Source organism: Lutra lutra, chromosome 7, assembly GCF_902655055.1.
Source record: "Lutra lutra chromosome 7, mLutLut1.2, whole genome shotgun sequence".
Classification (NCBI taxonomy): domain Eukaryota; kingdom Metazoa; phylum Chordata; class Mammalia; order Carnivora; family Mustelidae; genus Lutra; species Lutra lutra.
The window spans coordinates 68930421-68955483 of record NC_062284.1 but is presented as its reverse complement, the minus strand read 5'-3'; the positions used below and the strand labels follow the sequence as shown (position 1 = coordinate 68955483).

General features: G+C 40.4%; 1 protein-coding gene across 10 annotated transcripts in view; it reads left to right on the top strand.

Moving 5' to 3' along the window:
• ATP8B4 (ATPase phospholipid transporting 8B4 (putative)) overlaps positions 1 to 25063 on the top strand; it is a 290737-nt gene that overhangs the window by 21556 nt on the left and 244118 nt on the right. For 3 of the 10 annotated variants that reach the window (XM_047737429.1, XM_047737432.1, XM_047737428.1), the window contains exon 2: positions 24269 to 24337. In XM_047737429.1, coding sequence (XP_047593385.1) covers positions 24310 to 24337 — 28 coding nt within the window. In that variant the 5' untranslated portion in view covers positions 24269 to 24309. Of the gene's footprint in view, positions 1 to 3217; positions 3278 to 9745; positions 10013 to 10066; positions 10221 to 10739; positions 10768 to 24268; positions 24338 to 25063 lie in introns of those variants that run through there. The other 7 variants (XR_007128694.1, XM_047737435.1, XM_047737433.1 and 4 more) reach the window with 5 other exon arrangements.

The following is a 25063-nucleotide window of genomic DNA, read 5'->3' as shown; positions in this document are numbered from 1 at the left end:
ATACCGGTTGAGACTTGATTTAGGACCAAGAATGTGATCTATTCTGGAGAATGTTCCATGTGCACTAGAGAAGAATGTGTATTCTGTTGCTTTGGGATGAAATGTTCGGAATATATCTGTGATGTCCATCTGGTCCAGTGTGTCATTTAAGGCCTTGATTTCCTTGTTGATCTTCTGCTTGGATGATCTGTCCATTTCAGTGAGGGGAGTGTTAAAATCCCCTACTATTATTGTATTCTTGTCGATTTGTTTCTTTGATTTTGTTATTAATTGGTTTATATAGTTGGCTGCTCCCACGTTAGGGGCATAGATATTTAAAATTGTTAGATCTTCTTGTTGGACAGTTCCTTTGAGTATGATATAGTGTCCTTCCTCATCTCTTATTATAGTCTTTGCTTAAAATCTAATTGATCTGATAGAAGGATTGCCACTCCTGCTTTCTTCTGATGTCCATTAGCATGGTAAATTCTTTTCCACCCCCTCACTTTAAACCTGGAGGTGTCTTCGGGTTTAAGATGAGTTTCTTGTAGGCAACATATAGATGGGTTTTGTTTTTTTATCCATTCTGATACCCTGTGTCTTTTGATTGGGGCATTTAGCCCATTAACATTCAGGGTAAGTATTGAGAGATATGAATTTAGTGCCATTGTATTGCCTGTAAGGTGACTGTTATTGTATATTGTCTCTGTTTCTTTCTGATCTACTACTTTTAGGGTCTCTCTTTGCTTATAGGACCCCTTTCAATATTTCCTGTAGAGCTGGTTTGGTATTTGCAGATTCTTTCAGTTTTTGTTTGTCCTGGAAGCTTTTAATCTCTCCTTCTATTTTCAATGATAGCCTAGCTGGATATAGTATTCTTGGCTGCATGTTTTTCTCATTTAGTACTCTGAATATATCATGCCAGCTCTTTCTGGCCTGCCAGGTCTCTGTGGATAAGTCTGCTGCCAATCTAATATTTTTACCATTGTACGTTACAGACTTCTTTTCCTGGGCTGCTTTCAGGATCTTTTCTTTGTCACTAAGACTTGTCAATTTTACGATTAGGTGACGGGGTGTGGACCTATTCTTATTGATTTTGAGGGGGGTTCTCTGAACCTCTTGAATTTTGATGCTTGTTCCCTTTGCCATATTGGGGAAATTCTCTCCAATAATTCTCTCCAATATACCTTCTGCTCCCCTCTCTCTTTCCTCTACTTCTGGAATCCCAATTATTCTAATGTTGTTTCGTCTTATGTTGTCACTTATCTCTCAGATTCTCTCCTCGTGGTCCAGTAGCTGTTTGTCCCTCTTTTGCTCAGCTTCTTTATTCTCTGTCATTTGGTCTTCTATATCGCTAATTCTTTCTTCTGCCTCATTTATCCTAGTAGTGAGAGCCTCCATTTTTGATTGCTCCTCATTAATAGCTTTTTTGATTTCAACTTGGTTAGATTTTAGTTCTTTTATTTCTCCAGAGAGGGCTTTTATATCTCCCGAGTGGGTTGCTTTAATATCTTCCATGCCTTTTTCAAGCCCGGCTAGAACCTTGAGAATCGTCATTCTGAACTCTATATCTGACATATTACCAATGTCTGTATTGATTAGGTCCCTAGCCTTTGGTACTGCCTCTTGTTCTTTTTTTTGTTGTGAATTTTTCCGCCTTGTCATTTTGTCCAGATAAGAGTTTATGAAGGAGCAAGTAAAATACTAAAAGGGTGGCAACAACCCCAGGAAAATATGCTTTAGCCAAATCAGAAGAGATCCCAAATTGTGAGGGGGGAGAAATGGGATAAAAAGGGGTTCAGAAAGAAAAAAAGAAACTATTAAAAAAAAGAAAGCCGATAAAGAAAAAATATAAAAAGAGGAAAAAATATATACATATATATTAGATAAACTATTTAAAAAACGTTAAAAAAGAAAACGGTAAAAGTTAAAAAGATTTAGCAGAAGAAGAGAAAAAGAAAAAAAAATTGAAAAAGAAAAAAAAATTAACTGCAAGGCTAAAAAATCATGGGGAGAAAGCCATGAGTTCCTTGCTTTGCTTTCTTCTCCTTGGAATTCCGCCGCTCTCCTTGGTATTGAAACTGCACTCCTTGGTAGGTGAACTTGGTCCTGGCTGGGTTTCCCGTTGATCTTCTGGGGGAGGGGCCTGTTGTAGTGATTCTCAAGTGTCTTTGCCCCAGGCGGAGTGGCACCGCCCTTACCCTGGGCCGCGCTGTGTAATCCGCTCGGGTTTGCTGGGTTTGCTTTCGGGAGCTTTTGTTCCCTGAGCGCTTTCCGTAGAGTTCTGGAAGACGGGAATGAAGATGGCGGCCTCCCGGTGTCCAGCCCGGAGGAGCCGAGATCCCGGGGCCTCCTCAGTGCGCCCTCAGAGAACAGCGCCCAATGACTCCCGTCACCCTGGCCTCTGGCCGCGCTCTGAGCTGACCGAGCCTGCGACCGGTTCAAGGCAACCCCGAGCTGAGAGTCACTCCTCGGCTCTGTCTCTGTAGCCGGCTTCCCCGTTCTAATATCGGTAAGCTCTGCGACACTCAGACACCCCCGATCCTTCTGTGACCCTGCGGGACCTGAGGCCGCGCTGACCCCACCTGGGCTTCACCCCAGTTAAGCCTCTGGAGCGATGTCCCTCAGCGGAACAGACTTTTAAAAGTCCCGATTTTGTGCTCCGTTGCTCTGCCGCTTGCCGGGAGCCGGCCCCTCCCCCCGCGGTCTATCTTCCTGTCGCTTTGGATTCACTTCTCCGCCAGTCCTACCTTTCAGATAGTGGTTGATTTTCTGTTTTTAGAATTGCTCTTCTTCTTCTCTTCAATCTCCCGTTGGATTTGTAGGTGTTTGCAATCTTTAGATAAGCTATTTAGCTGACCTCCTGCTACCTGAAGTAGTCTAAGCCTGCTACTTCTCCGCCATCTTGACTCCTCCTCTCTCCATTTTAGCTATTTTTAAGTGTACAGTTCAGTGATGTTAAATACATTTACAGTGCTGTGTAACTATCATCGCTGTTCATCTCTGGAATGTTTTCATCCCAGTCTGGGACTCTGTACCTAGTAAATACCCTCCCATTTCCCGTCTTCCCCACCCCTGGCAACCTCTGTTCTTTGCCTATGCTAGGTGCCTCATACAAGTGGAATTATTACAATATTTTCCTTTTGTTTCTGGCTTATTTCACTTAGCATAATGTGTTCAAAGTTTATCCATGTTGCATCATGTATGATCATTTCATTCCTTTTTTTTTTTTTTTAAGATTTTATTTATTTGAGAGAGAAAGAGTGTGTATGGGTTCACAAGAAAGAGCTTGAGTCAGGTGAGGGGCTGAGGGAGAAGCTGACTCCCCGCTGAGCAGGTTGTTCAATTTGAGTCTCCATCTGGGAACTCCCCGATCATCCTTGGAGCTGAAGGCAAACAGTTAACCAACTGAGCCACTCAGGTGTCCTGAATTCCATTCCTTTTTAAGGCTGACTGATATTCCATGGAATTTGTGTACCATATTTTTGTATCCCATTATCCATCAATGGACGTATGGGTTGTTTTCACCTTTTGGCTATTGTGGATAATTTTGCTATGGATATTGGTTTACAAGTATCTGTTTGAGCGTCTGGCTTCTGTTCTTTTGGTATTTATCTACAAGTGGAAAAGTGTAGAGCTTTCATTTTATTTTATTTTTTAATTTTTATGTATGTATTTTTAACCAAAGGAAAAGCTAGTATAGCTTTATTGTAATTAGATGAAATAGATTTAAGGCCAAATCAGTATAAAAGATAGAGGGGTTATATTTTATAATAAAAATATTAGACTTTATAGTTTTAACACATTGACTATAAAATTAGTAACTGTAAGTTTTTTTTTTTTAAAGATTTTATTTATTTATTTGACAGAGAGATCACAAGTAGATAGAGAGGCAGGCAGAGAGAGAGAGAGAGAGAGAGAGAGGGAAGCAGGCTCCCTGCTGAGCAGAGAGCCCGATGCGGGACTCGATCCCAGGACCCCGAGATCATGACCTGAGCTGAAGGCAGCGGCTTAACCCACTGAGCCATCCAGGCGCCCAGTAACTGTAAGTTTTTTATCCTCTATAACTTAGATTTAATATAAAGCAAAAAATTTGACAGAAATAAGAATAAGCAATTCTATACATAATGGGAGATTTTAGATGTATCAATCTCCATAGTAGAACAAGCTGATTTAAATGAAAATTTTAATTAACGTGACCAAGTGGATATATAGACAACATATATTTTTTTCTTTTCACTTTTTAAATTAATTAATTAATTTTTATTAACATATAATGTATTATTAGCCCCAGGGGTACAGGTCTGTGAATCACCAGGTTTACATTTCACAGCACTCACCATAGTACATACCCTCCCCAATGTCCATAACCCCACCACTCTCTCCCTCTCCCCCTCCCCCCGGCAACCCTCAGTTTGTTTTGTGAAATTAAGAGTTTCTTATGGTTTGTCTCCCTCCTGATCCCATCTTGTTTCATTTATTCTTTTCTTTCCCCCAAGCCCCCCACGTTACCTCTCCACTTCCTCAAATCAGGGAGATCATATGATAGTTGTCTTTCTCTGATTGACTTATTTTGCTCAGCATAATACCCTCTAGTTCCATCCATGTCATCCTAAATGGCAAGATTTCGTTTCTTTTGATGGCTGCATAGTATTCCATTTTATACATATACACCACATCTTCTTTATCCATTCATCTAGACAACATATCTCTTTAATAATTGTCTGCATACTGGGTCATAAGGCAAATCTTTTGAAAGACTGAAATAATACAGAATATGTTAATTGTACTAAGATCACACATCAGGCTTTTACTGAATGACTTATGAAATTAATAAAGCAGAGTTTTTAAACCCTCCTTTCCCCTATATTTTTTAGGTTATCCAGAGCAAGTATATCTCCTCTGTTCATGCCATAAAGAGTGATTGGTTGCTTTCTTCATCTTCAACTTGGTATAGATTTCCATCCTTTTCCCTAGGCTTCTCTTCTACCTCTGAATTTCATACTGCAAGATGCAGTTACAAAGGAGTCTGAAATTTGACCCTAACCACTCTATGCCTGTAACAAAGTCTACTCAAATTAGGTCCATCAACTGGCACTACTTTGGGGATTGACAGATTAAGGTGAGCTAAGAAAAATTAACTTGAGGGCACATTATAAACGGAAATCTAGTAGAAATGGAAAGTGTAATACAGAGAACTGTACTTTAGATTTCAGCTTCAGTTCATTTGATAAATTACTATCTGCTGGGCACTGTTGGTGATGACCCGGAAAGAGACAAGAGCTCTGTTTCTGAGCAGCTCAAATTTTGGAGGAGGATGCATATGTATTTAGTAAGCAACAAACTACACAACAATGCTATTATTGTCATTGGTTTATGCAACATCCCTTAAGCACCTACTGTACATTGTTTTAGGCCCTGGGTGTATATCCAAAGACCAAGTCCCTGTTCTCCTAAAGCTGACTGTCTGGTGGGGGGAACTGGACAATATACGAGGAAATATACTGTGTAATAAGTGTGTGTTTTCCTATGGAGGAAAAAATAAAGCAAGAGAAGGGATGGAGAGAGACGGGTATGGGTGTGTGTGTGTGTGTGTGTGTGCGCGCGTGTGTGTTGTTTTAGGTAGGCTGTCCAGACGGGGCCTCTCAGAGTTGGTCACTTGGATCACAGATCTGAATGAAGTGAGGGAGAGAGTCAAGGTGACATGTGGGCGATAAGACAGCCTGGTTGAGGACTAGCAGCAGCAGCTGCTGTAGTGTTCGATTTCAGAGATGGGTCAAGAGCTTTGGGACTTAAAGTAATGCTCTGTGATTTTAAGTACATAATTTTATGAAATGGTAAAATCCTTTTTTAAGCACCCCAAGATCTATCAGCAAGGGAGTATTTAATGGCAAGATACGTGCATTTTAAAATGAATATTTCAAAATGATATGAAATCATTGCTAGTAACTCCCCCCGCCCATGCATGTGCATGCATTATGAGAGCTTCTGTGTGTGAGGTGAATGTGAGGCAGTCATCCTGTGGTTTTACTGTGAGTGTGGTAAGCCATTCTGTCTCACCTTCTTCTGCTGTTAGTATTTCTCATTTCATCAGTGGTGTTAATTAGGAACAAAAATCAGTTCTGACTAGTTAGTACATGAAGAACTAGAGCATTTTAAATCCATTTAGAACTTTCAGAAGCATGTAACTGAGGAAGCCAAAGAAAGATATCCCTAGTATTGACATTTCAGGGAGAATGACAGGGCTGGTGACTTCTTTCTGGTGTGAGAAAGTTTTGGGCAAATGGAACAAAATCACAACACATAGCTCTTTAATGTGGCAGTCTTTTTTTTTTTTTTTTTTTAAGATAGGACTTCATGCATGCATGGGAGGGAGGGAGAGAGAGCATGCATGGAAGAAAGAAGGGGTTGCAAAACTGAATACTCAATCCTTATAGACCTCATCTCAAACTGGAGGGGAGATAGCAGACATTGTAGAGCAAGTGCCAGTGGATGATATCAAACTTAGTCTCTAGCAGTGTCCAAGAGGGAGGGGCCAGAGATGCTGGGAATCAGGAAACGGTCCTTTATGGACAGGTTTGGGAGTGAGAAGAGGAAGGAAAAGGTCTCTCAGGGAGAGAAGATGATCTGGGCAGAGATGCCATTGTGGGGAAGTATGGTTGATGTTTAAGTAAAGGAGAGGGGTCCTAATGGATTAGAACAGAGGATCTGGTTTGGAGATTGTAAGGTTAACTTTGGAAAGATCAATAGAAGGCCAAGAAGAAAAGGAGAGCTCCATGCTTTCCTTCTTTTATAAGTTACTTTCTGACTCATTAACTTATCAGATAGTAGGGAGATCATCCCTTGCTCCCTCATTGGTCCTTTGTTGGAGGGGGACACCCATAGGTCTTCAAAAACACTATCTTCTAAGAACTCTATTTTTATTGGTTGACATACAAACTCACTGTAAAAAATTTAAATGCTACTTTTCTAAGAATCAATGAACTATTTCTCCCAGGGCCCACCAGCCCTTCTACCCCCATACCATTTTTTGGAGGCGACTACTGTTAAAAATTTCTTTCTGCTTATCCTTCCTAATTTTATTCATCCAGTCAACAAATTCTTAATTGAATGCCTGTTATGGAAATGGGATACAACAGTGAACAGAAGTCCCCACTCTCAAGGAGCTTATATTTTACTGGGAAGAAGCAGGCAGTCAACGACAAGCACATTTAAAATATCTTACAGAATGGAATTATCCTATGCATACTCTTGCAACTAACTCCTTTCCACTTGACAGTCTATCTTGGACATCTTTCCATGTCTGTTTATAGAGGCGTACCTCTTGGAGCACCTGGGTGGCTCAGTGGGTTAAGCCTCTGCCTTCGGCTCAGGTCATGATGTCAGGGTCCTGGGATCAAGCCCTGCATCGGGCTCTCTGCTCAGTGGGGAGCCTGCTTCCTCCTCCTCTGACTCTCTGCCTACCTTTCTGCCTATGTATGATCTTTGTCAAATAAATAAAATCTTTAAAAAATATTAAAAAAAGAGGCCTACCTCTTTAACTGGTACTCACTAATATTTATTGAGCATCTGCTGTACTTTAGGCACTGTCTTAGTCAAAGTAATTCTCTGTGGTAAGTACTGTAATTTTCATCTTACTATAGAGGAAGTACCGAAATGAAGAGAGGTTCGGGAACTTACTCAGAATCACCTGGCTAGTCTCTGCTGGAGTCAGATCTGAACCCAGGCCATCTGATCCTTCTCTTCAGTTCTACTCTCTCTTGATGGCTGCATAATACTCCTTTACATGGATGTACCTTCACTTATTTGGCCAGTCCTCTAGTCTCAAGCATTTTTAGTTTTTTTCCTGTCACAGACAGTGCTATAATGAACATTTCTACAGATGTGCTTATGATCATCTGTGAGGTAAGTTCCTAAGAGATGGAAACATTCACATTTCTATATTTGATAGACACTAGTTAGTTTCCCGTTAAAAATATCTTACCAACTTCGGGGTGCCTGGGTGGCTTAGTTGGTTGAGTGTCTGCCTTCAGCTCAGCTCATGATCTCAGGGTCCTGGGATAGAGTCCCATGTTGAAGGGGGGTCCCTGCCCTGTGGGGAGTTTGCTTCTCCCTCTCCCTATGCCATTCCCCCCACTTGTGCTCTCTCTGTCAAATAAAATCTTTTAAAAAATAATTTTTTTTTTAAGATTTTATTTATTTATTTGACAGAGAGAGATCACAAGTAGACGGAGAGGAAGGCAGAGAGAGAGAGAGAGAGAGAGAGAGAGGGAAGCAGGCCTCCTGCTGAGCAGAGAGCCCGACGTGGGACTCGATCCCAGGACCCTGAGATCATGACCTGAGCCGAAGGCAGCGGCTTAACCCACTGAGCCACCCAGGCGCCCTAAAAAATAATTTTTTTAAACCAACTTCTATAGTAATAGTATAGGAGAAGATGCTGATTTCTTTTTTTTTTTTTAAGATTTTATTTATTTATTGGACAGACAGAGATCACAAGTAGGCAGAGAGGCAGGCAGAGAGGAGGAAGCAGGCTCCCCACTGAGCAGAGATCCCAATGCGGGGCTCGATCCCAGAACCCTGGGATCATGACCTGAGCCGAAGGCAGAGGCTTTAACCCACTGAGCTACCCAGGTGGCCCAAGATGCTGATTTCTTTATATCTTCTTCAACAAAGGGAATTACCAAACTTATAGTAGTTGCTAATATAGTAGGTTAAAAAGTGGTATAGAAATTATACATAAAAACATTTTTAAAGAGTTTTTTATTTTTTTAAAATTTTTTTATTTTTTCAGCATTGATTTTAAATATCATAAAGAAATGATTACTTTTTTTAAAAAGCTGTTTTTCATTCTTTCTACCATGCAAGGAAGAAAGCCATCACTCTCATTCAAGAAATCTGCAGTTTCTTAGGACTGGGGAGGCTTGGCAGGGAAAGTCTTCCTTTCTCTCTGATCTGGCTCTCTGTAGAGGTGTGAGGGCTCAGCACCAGGATCTTCCAGGAGAGTGGAGTTGATGTGTGCAGAGGATCAAACTGCTCTGGTTATAGAGACATGATTAAAATGTATTTGGTTTCCCCATCCCCCACCACCCCTCCCTTCAATGGGTATTAAGGAGGGCATGTGTTGTGATAAGCATTGAGTGTTACACGCAGCTAATGAATGGGTGAACATTACATGAAAAACAAATGATGTACTGTATGCTGGCTAACTGAACATAATGAATAATAAACATGTGAAAAAAAATTTAAAAAATGTATTTGGCTTTAGTACTTAACTGCAAATCTGATGCAACTTCTGGAAAACCCATAAATGGGTTTAGACATACTTAAAAGAAGACATAATCTCTTCTTTTAAAAATAGACACAAACCAAAATATTTTGTTTTCATCTAATCCCATCTTAAAAACAAGAACCCACTCAAAATGATTCTGAATGAAAAACTTTAAATCCATTTCCTAATGTGCATTTATTTTTTGACACCCTCAAGGGTTAATTGTTCACTTTACTCTGAGTTGAAATTAAGGATGTTTGAAAAAGTGTCTTCATTCTTCATATTAAATGTTGCTTGCGTGTGCTTAGCTTTCATCCATGAGATAGTAAAACTCCCCTTGCAATTATTTTTTAAAAATGTGAATTCCTTCATCTCTGGGGAAGAACAGGTGGGAACTCTAAAGACGTTTGCTTATTTTCCTCATTGAGGGCTGATGAAAGTTTGGTAAGCAGAAGTGGTAACTGTGACTCTTTCTTTGTCCGCCTCCATCCTTCTGAACTCTTGGTTCTCACAGAGGAAAGCCATCCTGCTGAAGCCCGCCTCTAGGGAGCTTCCTTTTTTTTCTTCAAGATTAACCAGTTCTGCCCTGGCAGCGGTAGCAGGCAACCCTAGAAGGAGAGACTCTTCTGGGCTTTTGGTATTTTTCCAAGGAGTGGTTTTCTCCCCCAGTTCTTCACTGGTAGGGTAGCTGCTTTCCTACAAAGCTGCCTTCTTTTTCTGATGAGATGCTGATTCTGATCTGCCATCTAGCAGCTTCCTGTAGCGGTAAGTGGTCAAGAGTGTTTTTCCGGGAGTTGATCTCAGGTTTTCAAGAATGTCCCCTAGAGACCCAGTTTGTTTCCTATGTAATTGCTAGAGCTTTTAGAATAGCCTTGCTTTTCTCATTGTTCTCATTGACCTGGTCATGGAATGGGTACCTGTTTGATCTCCCTGAATCCTCCCTTTTGGGAGAGAGGGTTAGGTCCAGGCTGAGGTGAGTCTGTGGGGAGCATTCAAGGGTTGATGAGGCCAAGAAGAGAGTCTGCTCAGGGCTGTCTGGAGCTTTCTCTTTCTCTTTTCTATGTTGTTCTTTTGTTTTGCTGTTTTCACCTTGGGTATGGTTGAGGTTTAGCAAACAGTCTTTATTATTCTCTAAGAAAAAAAAATTGGAAAGTAGTTGGGTTTGAGAAATAGGGACATTTTCTTTATTTCATTTTTCAAATTTTTATTCTGTTAGCATCATCTATTTTTTAAATAAGGATTTTATTTATTTGAGAGCGAGCACAAGCAGGGGGAGTGGGAGAGGGAGAAGCAAGCTCCCTGCTGAGCGGGGAGGCCGATGCAGGGCTGGATCTCAGGACCCTGGGATCATAAACTGAGCCCAAGGCAGATGCTTAACTGATGGAGCCACCTAGGCGCCGTGCACCACCTATTAAATGGGCAATGGGAGTAGCAGTGAGGTTCATTTCTTTTTGTTTGTGGGTGTTGGAGTAGTTGATTTCATTTTTTTAAGGGGTTTGTATCTGGCTTCCCTGTTCAAGGTATTGTTTATTCTATGACCGATTCATGCTTTGAACATGAACAGTTTTTTACTAAACTACTCTCTGAGGCTGGAGTGGTATGTTTTTAGTGCTGAGATTTGTCTGACCTGAGAAATCAATACTTATAGCTATTTGGTTGATCATGAGAGTGTCTTAGGTCACTGTTTTGGGAAGAAAGGAAATTGGTGAGAAATTTTAATTGGGGGCTGAAGGCTTATTAGAATGGAGAGGAGGAAAATATAAGACTGTGTGTGGAATTATGAGCATCTGTCCCTGAATGGTTACCTTTGCTCAGGTGTTCTATGCTAGCCTTTACTGCAAAATGTAAATTCCGAGTGATTTTTTAAAAACCTGTATTTATCCGTCTTGTGTTTTTATACTGTTTTATCATGCATCTTTAAAAATGAAGGGTCAAGTAATTTTTTGTGCCCCTGGAGAATTTTTTGTTGGTTTGTTTGTCCACGGGAGGATTTTATTTTGTCCTTACCTGGTAAATTGGAAATTTTCATTTAGTTGGAAAAGACTTAACCTCTTGTTTCAAAGTAAATTAGAAATTGTAGCTCTCCTAGAAATCTTGTTAATGCATGTATTCTAGATGCTTGTATTGCATATATAAGAAGTAGATGCTGGTATTTTCAGGATTTCTCACAAAAAGATGTCCAAGAAAATAGTAACCTCCATGTGTTCCTTATGCCTAAAATCTTATATGACTTCTTAGCAATGTTAAATATTTTTCAAATATTAACTTCTGATTAAATATTAAATGTAAATATTAAATATATTGGTCATTGCATTTTTGGAACTGTTTTTATTCCTTTCTCTCTCTTCCATTTCTTTGGTCAACTCCAGCTTGTTGAACACCTACCCCATGTAGACTCTGTGCTAGATGTCCAGAGGAAGACACCACAGCACGAAAGCCTGAGCGTTTCATTTCAATATATCCTTCTCTGACCCTTTTTTTTTTTTTTGAAGTTGACTGTTCCCTAGGGCCTCCTCAACTGTTTACTGACTCATCCTCACCCTCTGTCCTCTCGCTTCTTTTAATTCTTGTTCTTCCTGAGTGAAATCATTCATTTCCCATGACTTCAATGCTTGCATATATGTTGACGATTCCAAGTCTACAAATCTGTTTTTTCTCTTCAGTGCTAAGGATATTTTCAACAATCAAGAGAAATTTCAAGACTAATGTGTTCAAACTGAAATTATTATTCTCCCATCCCAATCTCTGCCTCTGTTTTCTCTTTCTTCTCCCTTCCATGCTATACTTGTCATTTCAATGGCACCTCTGTCTTTGCCCTGAGTCAAAAACTTAGAAGTCACCCTAGATTCCTCCTTGTTCTGCACCTCAACATAGGGACAATTTATAAAACTGTCAATTCAACTGCAGAACCATTTTTAGAATCCAGCTTCACTTGCCTGTTGTCACTGCTCCCCCAACTCTTTCCATGTCAGGCCATGTTGTGAGTGTAACCTTCCTAAAAGTGCTGATAGCCTGTGCTTGCATAGAGAGACACAGAGTACAATGAGCATGGACAAGAAGGGCTGGATTCTACCCATATCCTTCTCTGAGAGACCTCTTCTACCTTCCACTTCCCCATTACCATGGGGATTAACCATGGTAACAAACACATGAACCATGAACCATGGGTCTTGAACACAGCCCTGCCTTGTATCACATCATCTTTGAAATGGGGTCAATGATAGTCCTTGCCTATAGAGTTTTGGTGAGGATTAAATGAAATGATACATGTCAAGTACTTAGCACAAAGCCAAGTACCCAGTGAATGGAGGTGATGATGATGACAACAATGATGAAGATGATCACTTGTTTCAGAATCCATTTCTTTTTTTTTTTAAATTTTTTATAAACATAATGAATTATCAGCCCCAGGGGTACAGGTCTGTGAATAGCCAGGTTTATACATTTCACAGCACTCACCATAGCATATACTCTCCCCAGTGTCCATAACCCCACCACCCTCTCCCTCCCCCCTTCTTCCCCGGCAACCCTCAGTTTGTTTTGTGAGATTAAGAGTTTCTTATGGTTTGTCTCCCTCCTGATCCTATCTTGTTTCATTTATTCTTTTCCTACCCCCCAAATCCTCCACATTGCATCTCCGCTTCCTCATATCAGGGAGATCATATGATAGTTGCCTTTCTCTGATTGACTTATTTTGCTCAGCATAATAACCCCCTAGTTCCATCCACATCATTGAAAATGGCAAGATATCATTTCTTTTGATGCCTGCATAGTATTCCATGGTATATATATACACCACATCTTCTTTATCCGTTCATCTGTTGATGGACATCTAGGTTCTTTCAGAATCGATTTCTAATCTACTTTGCCAGCTTCATGCCCCCTATAATCTCATTGCCATGAATTTCACTGCTCCCCAACCTTCCTTTCCCTTTCACAATACTTTGTCTTTCCACAAGCTGTTCCTTTTGTCTGACCTTTCCTCATTTTACTGAGCAAACTCTTCTTTCCTTTTCAAAAGGATCAACTCAGAATCACTGCTTGTGATGTCTTAGCTGACTCTGCAAAGCAGGCTTGGTCACTCCCTTCCCTCTGTCTCCGTGGTGCTCAATCCTTGCTTCCATCATAGCCATTCAAAAGATCTCTGTATTTATCTTTCCCAGACTAGAGGCACTTAAAGGACAGAGGTAGGATCTAATGTTACTTGCCTCCCTCTACCCACCCAGGTTTGACATAGAATAGACACCCAGCTGGAGCACCTGGGTGTCTCAGTCAGTTAAGATTCTGACTCTTGGTTTCAGCTCAGGTCATGATCTCAGGGTTTTGAGATTGAGCCCTGCATCAGGCTCTGCCCTCAGTCCATGGAGTCTGTTTAAGATTCTGTACAATACCCCCCTCCTCACATTCTCTCTTAAATAGATAAACAAACAAATAAATAAATAAAAATCTCAAAGAATAAGTACCCAATAAATGTTTGATGATAGAGATCCATCCCTACTGATGTTCAAATTTGACAGGTTTTTTTTTGGTTTTTCTTTTTTTTTAAATTTCTTTTCAGGGTAACAGAATTCATTGTTTATGCACCACACCCAGTGCTCCATGCAATACATGCCCTCCATAATATCCACCACCTAGCTCCCCCAACCTCCCACCCCTTGCCCCTTCAAAACCCTCAGATTGTTTTTTTTAAAGATTTTATTTATTTGACAGAAAGCACAAGCAGGGGGAGGGGCAGAGGGAGAGAGGCAGGCTAGTGGGGCTCCATCTCAGGATCCTGGGATCATGACCTGAGCTGAAGGCAGATGCCTAACTGATGAGCTACCCAGACGCCCCTGACAGGAGGTTTTTTACTTGTGGAGACTGAAACATATATTAAAAACAAAAACAAAAACCTTTCTTTCTTGAGTCCTAACTTTGTAGCAGGAGGCACTGTGCTAATTTCTTTGTAGGCATGCCTAATGATCCTGTGAGTTACTCTAATTGCCCCTGTTTACAGATGAGAAACCCGGGGCTTAGAAAAGAGGGAACTTGCTGGATGTTACAGAGCTCGTAGGACCAAGCCCAGCTGTCTGACTGATGGAATGTTGGAAGAAAAGGGAAGTGAGAGGGGAAGGAAGAAGACTAAGCCAGGCGGAGGCATGTTTGGGAGAGAAAGGCAGCATGAGGGCAAAAGTGCACTAGAGGAGCAGCAGGAGCAGGCTAGGAAAGACTGAGAATGGGGAAAGGAATGAGGAGAGAGCAAGGATGAAAGTGAGCAGGGGATAAACAAGAGGAGGAAGGGAAGCACGGTTCCCACCACTTCAGAATCTTGTGGCTGGGTAACAGCTGCATGCCTAACAGAATATAAACAGACTGTGGTGTTGACATGACAACTCACAACAAAATCAACCTAATATACATTATATGGGAAATACAATAATTTATTGTCAGGGAATGGTAATTATATCTAATTACTAAGCTGTTTATAAATTTGGCTGTACAATGATTCACACACACACACACACACACACACACACACAGGCTTAAATTCTGTTCACTTCTACTTTTGTCCATTATGGACAACTGACAAGTGCTGTGGCTGTTGACATCTGTCACTGACACTAAATATGATTAAAATACTATCTGTACCTCCTACCCACACATCACATTCAACGTTGCACACTTGCAGACAGAAGCTCAGGCATTTTTTTCAAGGCTGAGATTTCCCTGCTGCACCAGGATGTCTTTCCTGGGTCTTATTGCTATGTTTTGGCCTCACCTCCCCCATCCTTCAGGGTCCTGGCACTGAGGGCCCTATGGAATAGTCTTGGGCCTGTGGGCAGGGTTACCTGATGATGCCTGATGATGACCACAAGGTCATCTTGTCCAAGGATGAGAGGACTTACTGAGGCTTTGCTTTTTTGGCTTTGGGAACCCAGAGCCAGAAGAAGGAGAGGGAAAAGGGTAGGACCAGAGAAGTTGGAGGGCAGAAGAGGGAGGAGAGAAGGGGCTGGTTCCCTAATTCTGCCCTCCAACTTTCCATCCTCAGATGACACTATTGCTCAGGCAGGCAGGGTTTTCAAGCTTTACCTGTACCTACCCTGGTGCTGGTCAGCCCCCTTCCCTTCCGTTCTTAGTTGGGGTATTCTTCAGAGACCAGGTGAATTAGGTTAGGAAGCAAGTGCCTGACTGAAAAACATTAAGGAAAGTTAAGAAAACAGAGAAGGGAAACTGGGAGATTGAAAGAGGAAAAAAGGGAGAGAGTAGAAGAAAAGACAAATGGGAGGAGAGAAGGGAACACATTTTTATGGAATGAACCATATACAGATGTATATTTACCCTCACAATAACTCTAAAAGGAAGGCATTATTATCCTTATTTTACAGATTCCAGGATTGAGCCTTAGGAAGGGGAAGTGACTTGGCCAAAGAAACACGAGATAGAAATTAGTTGAGCTGGGATTGGACTCTATTTTCCTAAAAGTGTCTCCTGTATAGTACAGTGTTTCCAAAAAAGAAGAGAAAGCAGAGTTGGGGAATGAGGAAGGCAAGCAGAGAAGAAAAGAGAGTAGAGAAGAGAGGGAAGAGGATGGGAGGTCTCACGAGGGGTGAGGTCTGGGGATGGGTTTATTGAAGCTGTGCGCATCCTTTCCCCTTTGGCCCATCTTCTCCCTGAGTCCTGAGAACTGGAGAGAACCCACTGCTCAAAGGGAGTAGAGGACCTCCCCCAGGAGGGCACTCTGCTTCCTTCCTAGACTCTGATTTGAAGACTGGCTGTGATGGGCTCACCTGGGCAGCACTCTAAGTAAGTAAGGAGAAGCTGCCAGGAATCTGCTCCATGTTGCTTTCCTGGCTTCCACTACTCCTGTGTTTTCCTCAACTATCTCAGCTCCTTTCTTGCCCCTTTCTTTTCTGATCTCCTCCTTTGCTTTTCTATCATTCTACCTTGTATTTTCAGTCTTTCTCTTTTCACTCTTTTCCCTCCCCTTAGTTTATCCCCAGGGCTGTGCCCCCACCACAAGCACATCTCCTCTTTAAAGTTTCATTATCGGTTCACACTTACCTCCTTTGTTTTATTGTAGAATGTCTTGAAGAAAGTTAGGATGAAATGAGGACATTTCACCCTAATGTTTATTTAGATACTTTGACAAAGTTCAGAAGAACTATCTTGCCTTCAAGATAACTAATGTCTAATGAGCTTTTTCATCACGTGCCACCATCCCCAACAGTCCATCCAGTAGGTTCTGAGTATATTAGGCCTGGATTCTGCAATGAGTTAGTGGAAAAAGTAGGAATCGAAGGTTAGTCTGCTTGACTCCAAAGGACAAGCAAGCTCCCAGCCACCACATCCTGCTGCCCCTTAAGTAGGTCACTGGGATGGCTGTTCCCTCGGAGGCCTCTTGGTGAATTTACTGCATCTAGAATGGGTTGTTTATCTTATAAATTTTGGACTGTAATTCAACAGCATACTAAAGACAGATTTATGTTTCTGAGTTAGACTAATATTAGCTCAGGAGACTGGTAGTATAAAATAAGAATGACAATTTATTAATTTAAAACGTGTAATATAACTGTCAGGAGGACCAGAATGTTCACTTCAGCAGGCATGACTAGTGTACTCTTTCCCTGTAGACATACTTTTGTGGGAAGGCAAGTTATTATCAGCAGGTTGCTTGGTGATCATGGAATTGGAGCAGGGGGAATTAACTATAATAACTTGATTGTTGAATGTCCTCAGATCATTAAAGGGAATCTCCATTTTAATCCTTTGTTTAAAATATTGAGTCACTTGCATTCAGGTGTACCCATTTCCACTACAAGTTGAGACCTTGTGAAATCATATTACAGACAGGATGCTCTCTTCTGCATATAGCTGCTTAAGTAACATCTCTAACTTGGATGTCTTGTTATCACCTTCAGGCTCAAGGTGTCTGAAACCAGCTCCTTATTTTCCCTGAACAAACTAGAGTCTTCCTTTGACTTTGTTACTTTTTCCATTGGAAGAATTATTTTTTGTAACCAAGATTTGAAACGTGAACTGAAAATGTAAAAAATAAACAAAAAACCTTATGGAAGCATAACTTTCAATCTTTTCGAAAAAACCACTCATTGCCTTTAAAAATGAATTAATATACATAAAAGCTCTTTGCTGTTACTTAGACATTAGCTATTCCTTTTTCTGTCTTCCTCTTTTTTCATACCTTTTTTTTTCTTTTTCTAAATATTTTTATTTGAGAGCAAGAGAGAGCGTGAAAGAGAGCATGAACAGGGGGAGAGGTAAATGGAGCAGGAGAGGCAGACTTACCTGCTGAGCAAGGAGCTCAACGTGGCACTCGATCTCAGGACCCTGGGGGGATCATTACCTGAGCTGAAAGCAGATACTTAACTCACTGAGACACCCAAGTGCCCCTATAACTCTTTTTCTTATTACCCCCTGCCCCATGACTTTCACACAAGGAAGCCACCATTTTAATCCCTTGCATAAGATGAAACCAAGAATTAAGTAAGACCTATCAGCAGCTTTCCTTTTTCTATTTCCTCTACTTTGGGGTGATGTAAAAAACAAGGAATGTATTCATATAGATACTTTTTGTTCAGCATTTGGAAATGGTTGAATTTCAGAATCTTAAGCTCCTACTTCTAGAGGTAGATTCCACATTAGCAAACCTTTTCTTCCACCTGATTTGTCTACTCTATTTCCTTTGAACTTAGCTGGTCTGAAAGTTCAACAAAAGATGGCTTTTTTTTTACTCTGACATCTTTTAGAATTAGAGTGTCAGCTGGGGTATTTTGGTGAGTTGATAAATGTCCAAGAATGAAAGCACTAAATTTCACTTCCTCAAAGTTGAACTAGAATCTGCTACATTAGTGTGAATCCTCTGTTAATCATGCCTGGAATTGTTGCTGTTACAAGGAAAATACTGGATTGGAGGAAACATGGCCCTGAAGGTCAATTCTTAATTTTTTGCTGTAACTTTATGTCTTAGTGAGTGAAAACACTTGAATAGGGTCACTAATAAGAAAAACTTTCACAAGTCTTGTAGAAATATTAATTTATATGATTATGATTATATCACTCTGGGTTAATTATAAAGTGGAGAAGATTTTTAGTGAAAAAAGCTAAAATTCATAAAATGAATTTAACTCAGTATCTTTAAAAGTTTTAAGACATTTTGGAAGATGATATTAGAGAAATTAAAAACATGAAATAGCTATATGGCTTAGAGGTAGATTTAGAAAGGATATGGTATTGCTTTATGTTTGTTGGCCTAGGAGCTGTTAAAATGAGAAGTGTTTGCAGAAGTATCTAAAATAAGAGAGGAAGGGATGATATCATAGATATATATGTTTTGGTTACATTTATATTATATATTTGTCTTTTGAACTGGTTGTCTGTTAGTATTAATCCATCAAAGCAATGTAGCAAACCATTAAGAAGACAGAATAAATTGCATGGAGCACTGGGTGTGGTGCAAAAATAATGAATACTGTTATGCTGAAAAAAAAAATATTACCTCCCAAGAAGGCCTTTTTAAATCATATAGGCAAAGCTAATCTCAGTCCATACCATCTTCAATAGACTTCTGTTACAGCACTAAATTATCTTTAATACATACGGGTTTATTTCCTTAGACGTCCGCATGCAAATTATCCTTGTGGTATAAGCTATTAGCATGGTACTTAGCAAATGGTTAAGAGTGCCATGAATATTTGTTGAACATAGAAGTCTGTATTTCTTTTACACAGGAAGAGCTTTATACAAATGAGTCAAATGTAAAATATTACATTATTAGGTATCCAAAAAGTCATAAACAAAGAGCTAAGAGGAAAGATGTTCTCTCTCTATGGAAGATTAAACAAAGCTTTATAGAGGTGGCATCTTTGAGCACAGACCTTTTAAAAACTTTCTAGATATGGACATGGAATGTAAAAACAGAGCAGAAGAGAGCATGAACAAGGAAAGGTACAAGAAGTTGCAAGGGTGTGTGTCTAAGAATGCAGAGCAGCTCTGAGTGGTTGGAGCTTCTGGTAAATAGGAGGAATAAAGGTGATGTTGTTTGTTTTTGGTTATAGCAACACTCAGACATGAAGAGAACAATTTTTATTACACTATAGATATTTAGGGTATGGAATTAAGTATCTAATGGATGTTGAACCAGACCTTAACTTGCTACAGAATACTGCAGACATGTAGTAGTACAGCCAAGTAAAACATATCTACTATACTCCTCCTAAAGCTTACAACAAAAAAGAGAGCATTAGACACAATGATAAGCAATTTTCATGGGGCACCTGGGTGGCTCAGTCCGTTAAGCAGCTGCCTTCGGTTTAGGTCATGATCTCAGGGTTCTAGGATCGAGCCCTGCATCGGGCTCCCTGCTTAGCAGAAAGCCTGCTTCTCCCTCTCCCTCTGTCTCCTGCTCTGCCTACTATGCTCTCTCTCTATCTCTGTCAAAAAAAATTTTTTTTTTCCATGCAATTCAGACCTTAAAAAAAAAAAAAAAAGAAGACAGAATAAGTTGGCCAGTGGCCAGTACTCTCATTAAATTCCTGAGAGATTGAATTTCTTTCTTCTGCCTACATTCTAATTGCCACCTGTCAGGGTATAGAGTCCCTTTTGCCCTCTTGCTTAAAGAATCATTCTTCCTTTCACCTGCTCCTGGGACTCTGAGCCCATGAAAACACATGTTGACTTAGTCTCAGGAGAGAATTTTAAAGCCCTAACAAGTTGGCTTAGAACTTGCAAGATGAGCCTTAACTGTCTGACCAGATGGGGCCACCAGATTCAGATGTCAATGTCATAGAATCCATTCATCCTTCTCCTTGCTCCCATTTTGTATCTGTTGTGACTGTTTTTTAGAACAAAGAGTCCTTGGATGAAAACACACATTTAACCATATTACTACTTATTTATTTTATTTTATTATTTTTAAAGACTTTATTTTATTACTTATTTATTATTAACATGTAATGTATTACTTGTTTCAGGGGTACAGGTCTGTGATTCATCAGTCTTACACAATGCTCAGCACTCACCATAGCACATACCCTCCCCAGTGTCCATCACCCAGCCACCCTATCCCTCTTACCATCATCCCTTCCAGCAACTCTGTTTCTTGATTAAGAGCCTCTTATGGTTTGTCTCTCTCTCTCTGGTTTCTTCTTGTTTCATTTTTCCCTCCCTTCCTCTATGATCCTCTGTCGTCTTTCTCAAATTCCTCATATCAGTGAGATCATATGATAATTGTCTTTCTCTGATTGGCTTATTTTGCTTAGTGTAATATCTTCTAGTTCCATCCACCTTATTGCAAATGGCAAGATCTCATTTTTCTTGATGGCTGCATATTATTTCATTGTTAGATATGTACCACATCTTCTTTATCCATTCATCTATTGATGGACATCTAGGCTTTTCTCATAATTTGGCTATTGTGGACATTGCTGCTATAAACATTGGGGTACGTGTGCCCCTTCTGATCACTACATTTTTATCTTTAGGGTAAATACCCAGTAGTGCAATTGCTGGGTCATAGGGTAGCTCTATTTTCAACTTTTTGAGGAACCTCCATTTTGTTTTCCAGAGTGGCTGCACCAGCTTGCATTCCCACCAACAGTGTAAGAGAGTTCCCCTTTCTCTGCATCCTAACCAACATCTGTCATTTCCTGACTTGTTAATTTTAGCCATTCGGACTGCTGTGAGGTGGTATCTCACTGTGGTTTTGATTTGTATTTCCCTGATGCCGAGTGATGTTGAGAACTTTTTCATGTGTCTGTTGGCCATTTATTTGGAAGTCTTCTTTGCAGAAATATCTGTTCATGTGAAAACTTTGAGAGAGAAAGGGAGAGAGCTTGCAGGGAGCCCCATGCAGGGCTGATCCCAGGACTCTGGGATCACAACCTGAGCTGAAGGCAGACACAACCAGCTGAGAAACCCAGGTGCCCCTATTCTTATTATTTCTTGCAGGAAGGCCTTACGTCTAAAGAAAAAAATCTTTTCAATGTATCTTTTAAAAAATTATTATTAAATAGCTGGAGTGCCTCCTTTTGTTCTCCTTCTCCAAGCTTTGCGAAATTCTCTTCTTTCTGTTGCTCTCTAGTTTGCCTGCAGTACTCTTCTTCTGGTAAGCAAATGTTCATCCTTGAGGTTTTTCCTAGGCTGGAGATGGGGGTATAAAAAGAGGATGGGAATGGGCCAGAAGGAGGGAGTAGATGAGAAAGGCATGGTGGCTCCCAGGTTGGGACGATCTAAGACGTTCTGGCATGTGGGGTTGGGTCCTGGGAAGGGATAGTTGCTAAAAGGGAAGTGGCTTTACACTTACTGTGGTGAGCATTGAGTAATGTATAGAATTGTCGAATCCATACTTGGATTCATGTGGTACACCTGAAACTAGTACAACATTGTATGTTCATTATACTTCAATAAGGGGGTGCCTGGGTGGCTCAGTCGGTTGAGTGCCTGACTCTCAATTTCAGCTCAGGTCATTATTTCAGGGACATGGAATCATGTTGGATTCTGCACTCAGTGGGGAGTCCACTTGACGATTCTCTCCTTCTCCCTCTCCCTCTACACTCTCTTTCTCTCAAAAAAGTGAATCTTTAATTATATATACTTCACTACAAAAAATTTAAAAAGGGAAGAGCCTTTTAATGTCTGAAAGTCCTTGGTCTTTTCCTAATAGAAATTAAATGCCTCATTCCTTGTTCATTTAGTGAATATTTATTGAGCATTATTATATGCCATTCATGCATTAGATACTGGAAATATAGCTGTGGACCAGACAGATGAGGTCACTGTCCTACTGGAGTTTGTAGACTAATGAGGACACAGGCAATATAATGTAATAATAGGCAAATATGTTCTGGAGTGATAGGGGCTCTCGTGGGAAGTTCTGGATTATATGAGAGCACATACAGGTGCCCCTATCTCTGATTTGGGGGATCAGAGAGGCCTCATAGAGGAAGTAATATATGAATTGATATGGGAAATACAAGTGGGAGTTAGGTTAAGGGGTTGGGTGGGTTAGGTGGTTATAGGCAGAGCGAAGAGCATGTGGTGGGCTCCCAGGTGGAAAGAAGCTGAGCTGAGTGTTTCTGGAGTATAGATATGATGGGGTATAAGGAGGCATGGGGGCAGTGAAGAGACCAATGGAAAATTAGGCTAGAAAAATGAGCAAGGACAGGGTTGTGGAGGGTCCAAGGAGTCATGCTAGAATTTGATCTTTTTTCCTAAGGCCAATGGGAAGTGATTGGAAGGTTTTCCTCAGGGGTGTGACAGGATGCCATTTGCCTTTTATAAAGATGACTCTGCTTCAGGGTGGACCCTGGTCTATAGGTGGCTAAGGCTGGAGCAGAGAAACTGTTATGAACAATGCAGGGAAAAGCAATCACTCATCAGCAAGCATTTCTAGAAACAACCAGATGCCTGGAGCTGTGGTGGTGGTGGGAGGGCTCATCTTGGGCAACACAATTGGTAGAAAGTATTGGGGGGAGAAACAGAAGAATTAGTGATGGATTATATTTAATATTTAAGGACTTATCCCTCTTCTAGCAGCACCTGGCTACAGTTCCCCCATTTTCTTGTGCAGTTTCATCGTTTTTAGTAACCAGTCCCTAGAAAAGCAGCAGGTGTCACAAAGTGTCAGTGGTCCTGTTTGTCAGACACGTTCAGGAGTAGCTGTGCCATCAGCAGGTTGCTGCTTTTCCTGGGGATGGCAGGAAGGAAATTATGGATCTGGGGCCATGACAGGGAGAAATAGTGATGGTTTCAGTCTTTTTAGACTCCGAGAGATTTGTAGTGGAGCAATGGCTGTTGATGAATTTCCTCTGTATCCTCCTTTCTTGTAACTACTAAACTATAAGCATTGACTGTTCCTCTCTTCTGGTCTCTGTATGACCAACTTCTTCTTTATGTGTGTTCACTGCATCCTGCCACAGCCCTTCTTTGAGCAGGAAGTGAGTAAGTAATTTCCCTTCCAGTCTGAAAGAGCATGTGCCTACCCTCTCATTTTGCAAAGGGTTTGCAAAGGTTCCTGAGTTCATTTCTAACATCTGTCAGGTTTTAAATCTTTGAAATCATTTGCTTTTTTCTTTATTCTAAATCTTCTAATAGAGTTTACCATAATTAGATCCTTCATAGGGAAAAATGGAAAGGTGATATCGACATTATTCTGGCTTTTTTGGTAACTACCTGGAGAAGACTCTACACAGAATGAATGGAGGAAAATTTTTGAAGTGTGAACCTGGCAGCCTCTCTCCTGTGATTCAGCAGTCGTTCTCAGGGCTAGCTTTGGGAAGGAGTCATCTAATGACTCTTGAATAAAAAGCAGATGCTGTAGCTTCACCCCTGATATACTCTGATTTTTAGTGTTCGGGATACATTAGAAAATTTGGCTCAATTTGCGACAACGTGGATGGAACTAGAGGGTATTATGCTGAGCGAAATAAGTCAATCAGAGAAAGACAACTATCATATGATCTCCCTGATATGAGGAAGTGGAGATGTAACGTGGGGGGTTTGGGGGTAGGAAAAGAATAAGTGAAACAAGATGGGATCGGGAGGGAGACAAACCATCAGAGACTCTTAATCTCACAAAACAAACTGAGGGTTGCTGGGGGGAGGAGGGGTCGGGAGAGGGTGGTGGGGTTATGGACATTGGGGAGGGTTGTGTGCTATGGTGAGTGCTGTCAAGTGTGTAAACCTGGCGATTCACAGACCTGTACCCCTGGGGCTAAAAATACATTATATGTTTATAAAAAATAAAAAAATTAAAAAAAATTTGGCTCAATTTTAATGCCAAATTGAATGGCACACTTGAGCTTATCTTATGTTGTTTCACATAGCATATAATACAAATAGATTACTTTTGTGTAGTTATTTTTATCCAGTTAAATTTAAACCTGGTAAGTGGAATCTGTTATGCATTATTGTGCCAATGACTCTTAGTCATCTAGATTTGACTAGGAAGAAAGTTAAAAGGTAGAAACTTGTGGTTAATGAACATTTTTAAAATACTGATGTATACTTTTCTTGTTTCCTATGTAGGCCAACTGGTGAAACCTGGTGAAACATAAACAGATTCAATAATGTTCTGCAGTAAAAAGAAATCACTTGGTAAGCTCTTCAGATGACAAAGTGAACATGACTTAATTTTTATTTTACTTTTAAAAATTTCACTTCAGGGGCACCTGAGTGGCTCAGTGGGTTAAGTCTCTGCCTTTGGCTCAAGTCATGATCCCAGGGTACTGGGATTGAGCCCCGCATCGGGCTCTCTGCTCAGCGGGAAGCCCCCTCTCTCTCTCTGCCTGCCTCTCTGCCTACTTGTGATCTCTGTCAAATAAATAAATAAAAATTAAAAAAAATTCACTTCATTTTATTTTGTGAACATGTAATTTATATATAAAACCCCACATAAATCTTAATTGTTCAGTTTGAATTTTGACAGTGGTATACACCTAATTACCACCCCAAAACAAGATATAGAACATTTCTATCACCCCCGAAAGTTCTCTTGTGCCCTTTAAAAAATTATTTTTAATTGAAGTATAGTTGACATACAATATTAGTTTCAGTTGTATAACATAGTGAATTGATATTTATATATATTATGAAATGCTTATTATAAGTATTATTGCCATCCATCATCATGCAAAGTTATTATATTATTGTAGTCTCTCTGCAATACTTTATATTCTTGGACTTCTTCAAAAAGTTTGTACTTTTTAATCCTCTTCACCTATTTTGCCCATCTCTTCATCCCCACTTCCCTTTGGCAACCACCAGTTTATTCTCTGTACTTATGAGTCTGTTTCTATTTTCCTTTGTTTATTCATTTGTTTT